The following is a 14,637-nucleotide window of genomic DNA, read 5'->3' as shown; positions in this document are numbered from 1 at the left end:
AAAGCCTGGAGAAAACATCAAAGACATCCTGGTATGGTTCAATAAAAGCTGCCAGCTCTACAATTGTAGGTGGTCTCTGCATCCCTTGCTTTATCTTACGATCTAAAACTCTTTTAATTTGGTAGAGCTCATGCTCAAGGTCCACAAGGTCACACCCATACAATTTGGCAAATGCAAAAAGGCTATCTTTGTCACAGAAGCTTCTGCTACTTGGATTTAAAGCTTGTATTCCACGCATTATGTCACAATTCTGATTGGAGAATCTGTTCCTGAGCTCAATGAGCATCCGGTCCAATACCAGATTAAAGATTCCTGTCCTGTAATAATCTTTGCCATCGCCTGTTTCTTGTCTGCCCACAGTAGACAGAACATGGTATCCCTGTAGCTTTGAACTTAGTGTTCTCTTACGTTTTGGAGCAGTGTCTACAGAGACATCACATTGCTTTGCAAGCTCCAAAACAGTGTCCCACAAATCACCAAACACCTGCTGCTCACTCCTGTAAGATTCAAAAGTACTAATAAGTGCCTCCACAAGATCCACTGCTTTGGCCAAATCAAGAGAGGAAGACTGGAGCATGTCTGACAGTAATTTTGCATCTCCCAGAAGTTTCTTAAATATGGCAAGAAACACAATGAACTGGAAATCAATCTGAGGCAAAAGGCCTCTGGCACCTACTGACCTCTCGCCACTGTTCTCATCACCCAGTTCCTCAAGAACTTTCACAACTGCTGGCAACCTATCCCACAAATTACGGCAAGCATAATATCTGGAGGCCCACCGTGTGTCACTCAACATTTGCAACTCTCTGGGTGCACCTGCATACATCTCCTGTTGCACCTGTAACCATTTGGGATGCACTGCCGATCCAGACATGTAGACGTACAGCTGTTTTAATAAGGAAAAGAAGCAATCAGCCTCTGGGATCCCTCTCACAGTGTCCACCAGCACCAGATTAAGGCAATGCGCATTACAGTGAACGTAGAAAGCCAGCTTCGCTACTTCCTTAATTCGGGCCTGCACACCACTGTGCTTGCCACTCATGACTGCAGCCCCGTCATAAGACTGCCCAACAAGGTTAGTCTTATATTCTAGACCATATTTGGACAAGAGGTGAATTATTTTTATTGTCAAGCTCTCCGCATCTAGCTTCTCTGCTACCTCGAATTCCAGAAAACTTTCAAGGATTTCACCATTGTAATAGTATCTCAAAACAAAAGACATTTGTTCCATTTTTTTTTTGTCTTTAGTCTCATCCACAAGTATGCTAAAAGCACCACTTTCCTTGACTTCTTTGATTATTGATGTGCGCACCATCTCTGCTAAGCATGACAAAATCTCATTTTGTATGTCAGGACTTGTATATTTAGCATTCCTGGGACCATCCATCTTTTTCAAAATCTTGTCGTCATGGTTTGCTATGATATTCAACATACCCAAAAAGTTCCCTTTCCTGCTTGAGGCCTCAGATTCACGATGCCCTCGCAGAGCAATGTTCTCGGTTGCACAATGAAGAACCACTTCAGCAAGAGTTTTGATGTACCCCCTGTTCTCTTCAACAGTTTTGTTGTACTCTTTATTTAATTGCCCCATTAGAGATCCCTGATTTTTTTCTGCAATTTGGTATTCTTTCCATGCTAGCATGGCATTCTTGTGATGCTCAGATCTACTATGTGCAGCATACCCTCCGTCTGTATAGGTAGCTTTCTTCCAGTTTTTGAAACCGGAACCTGAATTAAACGTAGACTCATGGCCAGGTAAGCTGAAATGCCTGCAGGCAAAGCAAAAGGTGGAGTCTTCACATATTGAGTACTCCAACCAGGGGTGAACTTCATACCACTCACCCTTGAAGCTCCTGCTTCTGTCTCCCTGGAGTGTCTTGGGGAAATTAACTTTAGGTTGAGCTGGAGCTTCACCCCTGGACTTGGAAATGTCTGTAAAACACCAAAGAATCCCATTAATATCAGCTTTTAACATAAATGCTATCCACTTCCAATTACATGTTGTTCTTTAGTTGTTTTTTAAGACTAAACATGCAATCATTAACATTTTACAGATTTAATAAATACATGTTTATTATATGGCCAGCCTTTAAATTATTGTTGTTTGCCATAACCCGACCGAACATGTCCCATTATTCAGCTACTGATAACCACTCACCTGGAGGGCAGACTTTGTAATTAAATTCTCTTCTCCTAGTATCAGTCTCCTCCTCCTGCTCTGTCTCTGTCAACTTGTCTGCTGAATATTCACTGCCACTTGCTTCCCTTTCTGTACTTGTCATGCTTTCGCAACTAGCTCCTTCTGTTTCCCTTTCTCTGTCTGCAACATTCTCTGTCGTGCTAGCTTGCTGGTCTCTGGTGCTGGCAAAAAAAGCGCTGATTTTTCTGTCTCCCCCTGAGGCACTTATCCTTTTCATTGTGTCCTTTTTAAAGAAAAGTTTTACACAACATTAACTTTAGATTGCTTTTATTCCATTTCAAGTGTAAACTAGCGACAGTGCGTTATCTATGACTTAGTGACACCTGGGAATGGACTTAAGCTAACTAGCTAGCGATAGCTCGCTAGCCATAGATCATTTTACAAGTTTGCAAAAATAACAACAGCAGCCTTACTCAACTCACTCTGCCACAAATCCTTAATGTCGAGACATCATTACACATTTAATTGAGTGTGAAGATAACTAAATGATCTTATCATTTCAATGATCCTTTCAAGTATCACCAACTTACTCACCTGTTAGTTACAGTGGTATATCCAGCGCGTTCGTCTCCAGTGCTAGTCTCTCCACTGAAGCGCTGTCAGAATGCAGGCACGTTGGAGGGGGCGTGGCCCAACATGTTGCGAATATGGGGCTTGTAGCAGAAGTGACGAATGACAATATAAAACGACTTGATAAAAAAAAAATACTAATGCATTTATTTCAGCTTTATACCATTTCTGTTCATGAGGGTTTGTTGTATTTTTTTTTTTTTTTTCGTGCCGTGAGGTTGGGGGGGCCGGCAGGGTGGCCATACTCTGACCAATGGTGGCCGTGGCCCCCCCTGGCCACCACGTGGCCACGCCCCTGGCTACCTGTTCCTCTAGCGCCACCCTGTGGTCAGACTTCGTCTTTGTTTTTTTGCTGTATCCGCTATGTGTTATCCAAGACTAGCACTGCATTTCAGTTCCTCCGTTATTCATTCTTACAATATATTGCAATGATCCTAACATCTTCACATCCTCAGGTGGCTTTAAACGTAATTGCATGTGTGCAGAAGGCATCCTTTTTTTAAAGGGGACACAGGAGAAACAATTAATTTCAGGTCTGATGGGAGCATTTCATCTTGAGTCGTCAATGTAACTCTGTATGTGTTGCACTTTGTCAGTCCGAAGCTCACACTCACCTGTTACTGCACTGTGAACAGCAGGAGCTCAGGGGGGGAGTGAACAGAGAAATATAAATAATGGTTAGTAAAAATAAGATGGCTGAATATAGATGTGTGTCTGAATGAATGCAGCTCAAAGGATGCAGATAGTTTACATAAAACATGACATTTGCTTATTTTATATCCTACTCCACTGTTTGTATCCACGGTGAATCGCAGCAGCTCAGGATGTGGAGGAAAGAGAAGGAAAGATATAAAATGGTGAATAAGACAAATATTATTTTAATGTGATATCAATGATATCATATTTCTTTTTAGTCAGAATCTTGTACTCGAGTGTGTTGTCCATGGTGAACAGCTCAGGTGGTGGAGTATGATAAATGTAAGGTTAGGTTAGTAAAACATTTATTTTATTTAGGAAAAAAGTATGGATGAGCACACTTTATGGATCAACAGATTAACAAACACTTATTTGCTAGTTTGACTTTGTAGACTCGAAAAGATCTTGCCTCTCTGCCCACATCGAAGAGCAGCTGGGGGATTTGGGGATTACTGAACAAGTGATATTATATGAACAATTAGATTTAGCATACTGTTTGAAGGTAGGTTACATGATAATACTTTCTGTGTTTTTATATTATAGACTATTCCAGGATCCTTTCTCTACAGGACAGAAGCACACTTATCTTTGTTGTCCTTTGAACAGCATCTCAGTTAGTGGAGTTAGAAAAGGATGAAGTAAGGACAAAGATGGTTAGAACATAAATTATCTCAATGATTTATTATTTAAAAATATAATATATTTTATATAGTTACTGTACTGTACCTTTTTTGGCCAAATTACAGGGAAAGGAAGGTTTTTTTGAAGTGGGGTTGTTTGAGGTAATTCTCCATAGTCAGTGTGTTTGATTCAGTAGATGGATGTCGGCATGTCCCGAATTTGCAGAAGTAGTCAGGAGTTACAGCACGGAAGTAAAGCAATGAGGCCTACCAAACACACCGAGCACGGGTTACATGAATATTAGTTTTCTAAATTGGTGATTTACTGTAGTGTAAATTGTAGACTCAAAAGGACCATGATTAATTAAACCATGTTATACTCATCACTCAGGATCATTGCTGAATTACACTGTTCATTCTGAGTAATAATCTGGTTTCATTATTACTATTTTTATTAATGCAAATACACCATTAAATATATTGTAATCAACTTATGTTTCTGTATATGTAAATTATAATTTGGAATTAAAAAAGGCACGACAGTCTTTCTTCTCTGACATCATTGCCAAAAACACAAACAACTCACGTGCCTTGTTTGCTACCGCTGAGAGACTCTTCTCTTTAATATCTACATGCATTTACATTACCATTTCACCAGGAGACTATGCTCCAATTCAAACACTGAGTAAGTGCATTGAACAAATCAATGACTGGAAGAGTCCAAACTTTCTCCAATTAAACAAAGACAAAACTGAGGTCATACGACAAAAAGTGAGCGCTGAGCTTCAGTCAGCAATGTTCAAAACAACAGCTAACGGCAGAAACCTAGGTGTAGTCATGGACTCTGACCTGAATTTCATAACACTATCACCTGAAGAACATATCTAGGATTAAAGGACTAATGTCACAGCAGGATCTAGAAAAACTTGTCCATGCTTTTATCTTCAGTAGACTGGACTACTGTAACGGTGTCTTTACAGGTCTCAGTAAGAAATCAATCAGAAAGCTGCAGCTGATTCAGAACGCTGCTGCTGGGTCTTCACTAACACAGAGTGGATCACATCAGTCCAGTTCTGAGGTCTTTACTCTGGCTTCCTGTCTGTCAAAGAACTGATTTCAAAGTTCTGCTGCTGGTTTATAAAGCATTGAATGGTTTAGGCCCAAAACACCTTTGTGATCTCCTGCTACATTATGAACCATCCAGAACTCTCAGGTCTTCTGGAACGGGTCAGCTTTCTGTCCCCAGAATTAGAACCAAACAAGGAGAAGCAGCGTTCAGATATTATGCTCCAAATATCTGGAACAAACTCCCAGAACCCTGCAGGTCTGCTGCTACTCTTACTACTTTTAAATGCAGGCTGAAAACACTTCTTTTTGCCGCTGCTTTTAATGGAACTGTTCTGATCTAACATTGCACTGTGACTTTTATTCATGTGTTTTATACCTGTTGTGTTTATTTCAGTATCTTTGCTCTTAAATGACTGTTTTTAAATGCCTTTTATAATGTGTTTATGCTGCACTATTTTTAAACTCTCTTAATGTCTTTCATTTTTGTAAAGCACTTTGAATTGCCTTGTGTTGAAATGTGCTATATAAATAGCTTGCCTTGCCTTGCCTTGCCTTTCAAACATACAAGGGTTGGTAAATGTCACAGCAATGCATTATTATATAACTGTTGGTGTCCTAAAAACGTTGCATTTAACATTTTGTTTCCAGTTCAACAACAGTAGATTTTTTCTTATCATTTGACATTTATTGATGCAAACATTTTTTACAGAGTTTTGTTCAAATAAAATATTGGCAATTTTTTATATATACACTCCAGCAATTTCTTGTTGTAACAGCACAGATTGTAAACAGGATAGAAACCATAACCACATTTAAACATACCAAACTGCTACAAACTTACTAATCTTCAGTATTTCGAATTCAGAAATATCTCTATTATGAATGTTTTAAAATAAAATAAGACGTATTAAGAGGATTCCACCATGCTGACAGGTAGAACTGCCAAGCTTTCCAACTAAGACATAAAATAGCAGCATTATTCTTCTTGCAATTCAATGGGTGATCAGCTGTTGACTTAAACAAATGCACACTTTTCATTATTTGGTCTTCTTACAGTTCATTGATTCCTTTGGCTGGAGGACGGTTGGCAATAAAAGGAGGAGCCGGTAAAATCTGACTGGCACTGTAGATTGGACAGGCCTTAAAGTCACAGGGCCAGTCTCTCCATGCATACCGCAGAGCAGCGACCTCTTCATTGGGCGAACACAAAGTGGTAGATAACTGGACAGTGGTCGGACCCCACTGCATGATGGGAGCTGGAACCCAACGAGACTTCGGACCACATGGAGTTTGACTCTCTGAGCAGCAGATCTTAATAGGAGAGAATTGTATTTATTTAGCAAGAAATTATCGACCATAATACAACTCTGTCTTATGGTAAAGCTATTATATTAGATAGCATATTTAATAAAGCCAGCTGGTAAATATGGGACATAAGTCATACTGACTGTACCGCTGTCAGCCTTACCTCAAAGATGTTTTCAGACGGAGCGACAGAAACTTCCTGGTCATAGGTTATCTCGAGATACTTTGTAGTGGACAGGATTTTGCTGGGGAAAGGTCCACGAAAGGGCACGTCGTGCTCACCATACGCCACTGCCCTTGCTCCCAATGACAGTCTGAAGGCCACGTCCTGCTTGTCTCTGGGATGGATTCTGAAACAGAACAAAACAAGCTCACTCTAGAGTCAGGTCAATACATAGAACAGCAAAAAGCTGCTTCAGTACATGAAAGTATGTTAATGACAATGGCGAACCGCCAGGGCTCTCTAGTCTTCATCTTCAAAACAATAAGATTTAAAAAACAATTAAAAAATATATATTTGAACAACATTTTTTTGTTATATTTTTCATTAGTTTTACCAAAATAACTGAATTATTTAATTGCAATCATTTAATTGTATTTAAAACAACATTTCCAAATAATTAAATCCTTTGAATCTACCTATTCCGTTTCTGTTGGAGTGTGAAGAGTTAAATGAAAGAAGATCCTTTGGCCTCTCTGGAGTTACTGGGAACGAGAGAGTAATGTCAAATGACAGTACAATTGACAATCGTATCTTCCCTCTAAATGGGTGGAATTTATTATCGCGCAATTTATGACAAGTTCCGCCCTCTGTCAAACTAGTGGAAAAGTAGCTAGTTAGCATCAGAGCTAACACAATGAAACACTGAAATACTGCATTGCTTGTATCAAATCAATACATCCCATACATCATTGGAATGGGAATCATCTCAGCTACAACACTAACTAATTTCCATCTCCAGTAAACGCAGCCTACATGGGAAGCATTTTTATAATATGGTGTCATTCTGTCTGCAACCCCTCGATTCGACTTGCTTTGACTGTTCAAATGAGATTTCAACCATCAAAATTGGATAAGGGGTTCCAGAGATATCACTGTGCAAATCACACCAGTCAATTTTGACCGAAAATAGTATGGGAAGGGGGGTTGACAGAATGCAAGAGAAGGGTAAGGCTAGGGTTGTTTTTTTAGACGAGGGAAGGGGGGTCAGAGGGCCTAGGTATAACAGTCACGGCTGGCACTGGTTAATGAGATAGTTATGCCAAAGACTTTGCAGCAAATTGTTTTTGAAAACATTGAATAAGTTTCTAGGTATCTTAAAATTGTCCTAATGACTCGATGGAAGCCAGATCAGAAACATATGGACATGATCAATTTGAGCTCCTTTCTCCTGTTCAAACTTTTGCAAACTCATCAGCATTTAAATTTGTTTCGCATTTAACTCTAATCTGACCTGAAACAAGAGATGGGTTACACTGAATTCTGACATGTAACAATTGACCAAATCTATGCAATCACACAACGGTTTCACCCACTTGTATCAGCAAAGTAATGTTCCCTGGTGTTGTACAGGTTCATATGCTATGAGCTCTATAAATACAATCCTTACGGGCCATAGGGAGATTTTTCATCTGGTAAATCCATTGCCACAGCCATGAACGTTTTCTGCATGCGGGGATTTGGGACAAAGCCGATATCTGCTGTCTGGTGCCAGCGGATATTCGGAAAGGCGTCACTAGTTGAGTTTTTTTTTGAGGTAGACAGCTGCAAGTACAAAGAAGTTATCATTTAGATGTAGGAAATCAAACCATCATAAAAGAATGCTCCCTAACAGATAGATCAGGACGAAGATTGATTTCCAAAACAGTGCCCCAAAAAACAACGATAATGCTAAAGCTTTAAATACCTACGTAGCATTTAACCTTCCTGTTCTGTTATCAGTTTAGTTTTGAGATCTTTCATACATTCACCACTAGAGGGCAGTGACCCCTTTAAGAGACATTATAAATTGGCAACAAATAAGTGGCAATGACAATCAGCCATCATCCAACTCTCTGTTGCCATCAGCTAACATATAACTAGATCTTATGCTATACGTAGCATCGTCAGTATGTAATGATGTCTTATATCCTAATGTATAATCACAGTTTATTGTTTGTCATTTAAAAGTTAGTTCTGTGCAGTTTGATGTAAAATGGCTAAGTTAAAACACAACTGATGGGTCACTGATGATCAGTGTTGGGTATAGTTACTTTGGAAAGTAGTTAATTAGGTTACAACGTTACTATCAATTAAAAGTAATCAGTTACGTTACAGCGTTACCTATTAATAAAAGTAACGCGTTAGAGTACTCCTGCGTTACCGAAAATTAAAAGCCGTTTGCAGCGCCTCGCACATGCTGCAGCTTAACTGACGCAGACACACAGCCTACTTTAAATGCACCGAGACGTCCTGACAATGAATAACATCATCCAACCAAATTAACTCTGCAGGATAACAATAACAAGAAAGACAGTCAGTTATATGCCACATAGCATTTTATTTTTTAAATCACAGAACATGTGATCAAAATTCAGGAGTTGCCTAATGTTTGGTACCCAGCCCAGGTAGCCGATATGATGCAGTTATAAAAGTGCATACATTTACGTGCGCTTAAATAAACAGAATCTGAGGTAAACAGGTTGCAGATTCAGATCCATTTATACATTAACGACCAATCAACAAAAATGCCGAATAAAACGAACAATAAAATCGCCCACTGGCACACAGCGGGCACATTACAAATATAGCCTAATAGCTGAACTATGAAAATACTATTCAAGTATCACAGGCCTAAACTCACATTTACTCTTCAAAGCAGTGATTGAAACGTAGCAAAAGAAGACTTTCGAAACGTTTTTCAACACAGAGAGTGCATTTTACCGTTATGTTGTTCTTGTCCTTTTCGCTGGTGAATTGAAAATAATGTGCGTACTTCCACGATGAAAACGCTGACCTCTGCCATCTTGCCGGGGGTTCGAGACACTCACACACACACACAGGTAATGTAGGTCAGCAGCAGGGCACAGACGCATCACAGCGCTGCGCCTCCGCTGACACATCCGCAGGTGGCACAGAACTGTCTGACAAAAAGCAGGCTGCAGTCGGGATTTTAACGGATTACTTTTTTTTTTTTAAATAACTAAGTTACTGATTACCGAACGCACGAAACTAACACGTTACCCACAACACTGCTGATGATCCCAAACACACAGCCAAGGAAACTCTCAATTGGTTTCAGAGAAAGAAAATAAAGCTGCTAGAATGGCCCAGCCAATCACCTGACTTGAATCCAATAGAAAATCTATGGAAAGAACTAAGGATCAGATTTCATAGAAGAGGCCCACGGAACCTTCAAGACTGTTTGTGTGGAAGAAAGGGCCAAAATCCCCCCTGAGCCATGCATGCGACTAGTTTCTCCATACAGGAGGCGTCTTGAAGCTGTCATTTCCAACAATGGCTTTTGTACAAAGTATTAAATACATTTCAGTAAGCGTGTTCAATACTTTTTCCCTGTGTCATTCCATCTTAATACACATAACTTAATTTATGGACATCTGTGGTGTGATTTGTTTTCATGTGTGGATTGCATGTTGTTTCCGACATCTGATGAAAACTTCATGTCAATAGCACCTTTAGAAATATATTTACTGAGAAAAATGGTGATGTGTCCAATACTTATTTTACCCGCTGTACATATTACGAAGGAGTAAACATATCAAGGGCAGGAAAATTAGGACGCGCAGCAAATTCCAGGTACACATTTCAAATTGGGAATTTTGTAGTTTTGAAATGTGTTATTTTTCTTTAGCCTGTAAGTGTTTCATTATTATTATCCTTGTGTGAAATCTTACCTGTCAAATCCTGTGTTTTCTCAATTGGTTTCCTGTTGCTGCTTTAACACCTGAATCAGCTTACAAGGGATTAAAGCAGATTCCCCTTCTCTTTTCTAAATTAAACCGCAGTCAGAATTTAGTTTAAACTCAATTCTGACATTCTCTGTTTTGGACAAGGGAATAAAGTAAAAGGCTAACCAACTTTAAAAGTGATTCTTTAGATGTTTAAATAGGTGCAGGGCTGTGGATTTATGTACAATTTCAAGTGGTTCCTGTGGATTTTGACAAGTGTCTGATAAATATTTAGGAAAACCAAAAAAATCGAGGTGATAATTTGCTGTGGTGTAATTTTGCTATCAAAGCTAAAATACTTAATGTAACATACCTGGACAAATCCAAAGGGGAAATCGAGAGCCGTCTGCCCGCCTGAGCCCTGGTGAAATGCCATCCTCCAGTCATCAATCATAGCCGGGAAGGAGCAGTTGTACATCTCTTGATGATATATTGTGTTATCCTCACCTAAGAGCAACACAAGGCTTAAACATGCATGATATACATGTTGTTATATTGAAAATCAGAAACCTTTGCAGCTCGTCTTACCTTGGTACCAGATGGCTCCTTTGATGGTCATGTTGAGCAGCGGGTGGATCATTGCATTCCACGAGACAGAATTAACTTTGGGTCTGAAAGATTTTAATGTGCAAAGGAAAGCATTGACTTTGGCTTTAAACTATAGAATTGGTTTGATGTGTTTGGAAATCCATTGATATGACAAAAAAAATATGATGATATTGTACTGTATCTATATCTTCTTATACCCCTGAAACGTACCCGTCATCAGGCTGCTGTAGTAGTCCGCACTGCTGAAGTGCTCTTGGAGAGGACCATGCTTCGACAGTGGTGCCACCCCAACAGGACTCCACCAGTCCTATGGGGTACTGCAGCTTCTCATACAAATCACGGCCAAAGAGCCAGCACACTGCAGAGAAACCTGCTAGATCTGGAAAAAATCTGGCTTGAAAAGTAGTCAATCAGCAGAATGCAGAAAGGTGATAAACCACACCACCGTGCTGCAACCATAATGAAGCGAGGATTCATTAACCCGTGTTTGTATGCATGTTTCTATTTCACAGCATTTAAAACAGGTTCAGTTGTAGTTAAGTAACCCACCTAAACCTTTAAGCTGAAAATCCAATTTAAACAATTTATGAATAACTAAATGTATCTTCAACCTACATGCTGGTGGCACAGACCAGGGAATTTGGACATGAATAAAATCAGTTTGCTCAGTTTCACTCTGGACCAGGGATGCCATAAAAGTCCTCACATGAGGATAGTGTGCTGCGCGCTTCAACTCCTCTGATGCATTGAAAATCTATTGGAGAATAAATACAAAATGAATAAATGTCTACAATGTATAAAGTCTCACATACAGCTCTGGAAAAAATGAAGAGAGCACTCCAAATGTTTCTTAAATCTGTATCTCTACATGTATGGCAGCCATTCCAGTGTCTGTTGAATTCCAACACAGAGAAATGTTGTCAGCAGTTTATAAAATAAAATAAGAAAAAATTCATTTAACTCAAAGACATACCTTTAAATAGTAAAACAGGAGAAACTGAAAATGCTGCAGCGCTCTCTTAATTTTTTCCGGAGCTGTATCTGGAATGCTACATGGCAGGTTGGTATTTTTGCAACCTTTTATGTGAAGTATACCTTAAAGGCTTTTCTGACTCTGCCTACCTGATATAAATTCAAGAACATGTTGCTCTGGCCTCCACACAGCCAAACATCTCCAAACAGCACATCTGTCAGAACGGCTGTGCTGTTCTGCACCCCCGCTGTCACATTGTAGGGACCACCAGCCTCAACAGGGTCTAGGCTGACTCGCCAGATACCTGTAAAGACAGTCAGTGACACTTAGGGCTCTTCTCATTTCTCAATTTTGTGCATGCTGGGCTCCTCATTCCTCTGGCTTGCGACGTGGGTATCAATCCAAGCACTCCATCTTGGATTCAGAAAGTGCTTTTCCCATCAGCATTAACACTCACTCATACAGAGGAAGGGGCTACAATTAGGGTTGCAAAATTCCGGGAATTTTCAAAGATGGAAACTTTCCATGGGAATTTTCAAAGATGGAAACTTTCCATGGGAATTTATGGGAATAAACTGAAATAAACTGGGAATTTTCTAAATTGAAGGTTGGCTCTTCATAGGGTACTTAAATATAGTTGGGGAAAGTATATTTTAGCATAATCTTGACTAAAACAAACAGATGCCATTCAAGTATATCCATGCCATTCCTGAATCACATGCACATAGCATACTGCTTACTGCATGGCTATTGAGACCACACCCCCTACAGGCACTGTGCATTCCTCCATCACATGCACATATGATTTCTAGAAGACTGGACCACACTTTTTAGCCCAACGTTGACTGAAGGAGCTGGGGATCGAATCACCGTTCTTCCCTTTAACAGACAACCATCTACCTCCTGAGACGCAGCCCCCCACCTTATTTAAGATGACCACATGCACGTTCTGAGGAGCCATAATGCTAAGTGACCTTGTGTTTATTGATTTATCATTATCATTATTTGATAACACCAAACAATTTGGGAATTGACCATTTCTGATAATTGTCCCTCGGGTATGTTTATTGCATTTAGGGCACCTGTAAAATGTGGGTATTTGTGGAATGACAATGAGGGTGAGCTCAGTTCTGATAACTTCTGTTGACTGTATGGGTCTTACATTAGTTATTGTTTGTATTATTTTCTTTATTACACATTGTAAACTTAAATTTCAGCACTGACTCTTCTATGGAACATTTCACAGCAACGAGTCAAGTTTAGCCTGTTGACTACTTCATTTATTGGGAATTTAGCCGCCACACTGAGCCTCACCGCTTGTATAGCGCCTCATAACGCACTGTTCTAACTGCTTTTCTTAATTAAATTTCACCTTCAATTTTATTGTTGAAAGTCATGGTTACATCCAATTCAACTGCTACAATTGAGACATGATTTTCCAAGTGCAAATAGCTGTGAAAGAGAGGGAGAGAGAGGAACAGAGATGGAGGGGGGTATTGAAAACTGATAAAGCTGGTTCTCCTGCATTCTTATCTCAGATACACACCCTGTACTTTGATTTGGCCCCTTCATCACCAGAATCACACACATCTATCAATCAATCCATGTCAGTTCCGATAAACTTTAAGCTAATATTTTTTATTTCATTGTATGCATAGAATCCCGCCTTGTCATCCAACCTTAGCTGTTTTTTGAGATTAATGTATTATTTGAAAGCTGCGACCCTTTGACTCTTTGTTATATTAAAGAAACTAACCGTCTGAATAGTGCTTAGAAAATAAAGGTTCTGATTAAAGAATACAGTCTCTTTCATATCACTCCCTGACAGGATAATTCAGTTCTGTTTGGTATCCTTTGGTTGTCAGCATAAAACTTCAGATCTGAAATAAACTGGCTTTATACTCACCGTTTGTCACTGTAGCCTGTGAGATGCTCTGTAGGTTTTGTCCTGACAAGGTGAATTTCACCTGTTCACCCTCGGGTCCATAGCCCCACACTACAGCTCTCTCTGGAGACTTCTGCAGCACCATGTGGTCTCTATAGTAGGAGGCGAAGCGCAGGACCCCATCTACATAAACATGTCAATAGTGAAAAAACAATAAGCGAATGCAGAATAATTAAAATAACAATACATAAAGTGTAAGTAGATGAAAGCGCAAAAATAAATATGACTGTTTGTTTCTGTTTGAAAATATGAACGCAGTAACATTTTGACACGACCAGAAGTTGTGGTACAGGTTAATGTTGACCAAACGATACTCACCGCAGTCGTGAATAGAAGCTGCAACCAGTGTGAAAACAACATAAAGTTGTATCGCCATGACAAGATGACATCCAGGTTAACAAAAAGCTGCAAAGTCCTGCAAGCTAAGCTAACGTGAACGTGCTGAAGCTATCAAAAGGAATAGAGGTAGACAGACTACCTCTATCCAAACGAGTGTTTTCAGTATACCGGTTACATCCGTAAACAGACTGATGCAGTGGACTGCGGACCTTCAAAATAAAAGCACACAAGCTCAAAAGTGCCAACATTTTGAAATCCTCTTTAAAGTGAATTTGAAGTTTATTCCACAATAATACGAACAATATTTGCAAATGTTCTTAGCAATATACGAACAATATTACTGCAATATTTGTAAAAAAAAAAAAAAAAAGGGACTGATTGAGGTTGTAGTGAGATGATTACATTTAACCGGCCTACACAACAC

At 39.5% G+C, this 14,637-nt stretch overlaps 1 protein-coding gene across 1 annotated transcript; it reads right to left on the bottom strand.

Annotated features, from left to right (window-relative positions):
* Positions 1-5,823: 5,823 nt before the first annotated feature.
* LOC134868043 (sialate O-acetylesterase-like) lies at positions 5,824-14,376 on the bottom strand. Its single transcript, XM_063888912.1, has 10 exons — positions 14,193-14,376; positions 13,836-13,997; positions 12,079-12,233; positions 11,572-11,710; positions 11,167-11,335; positions 10,936-11,018; positions 10,721-10,854; positions 8,070-8,224; positions 6,623-6,809; positions 5,824-6,465 (listed from the first exon to the last, which is right to left on the bottom strand). Exons 1-10 carry the CDS (start codon positions 14,248-14,250, stop codon positions 6,205-6,207), a joined length of 1,503 nt encoding a protein of 500 aa, XP_063744982.1. The 5' UTR covers positions 14,251-14,376; the 3' UTR covers positions 5,824-6,204.
* Between the last annotated feature and the right edge of the window lie 261 nt (positions 14,377-14,637).

This window comes from Eleginops maclovinus, chromosome 8 (assembly GCF_036324505.1).
Source record: "Eleginops maclovinus isolate JMC-PN-2008 ecotype Puerto Natales chromosome 8, JC_Emac_rtc_rv5, whole genome shotgun sequence".
Classification (NCBI taxonomy): Eukaryota; Metazoa; Chordata; class Actinopteri; order Perciformes; family Eleginopidae; genus Eleginops; species Eleginops maclovinus.
This window is presented reverse-complemented; position numbering and strand designations above follow the sequence as displayed.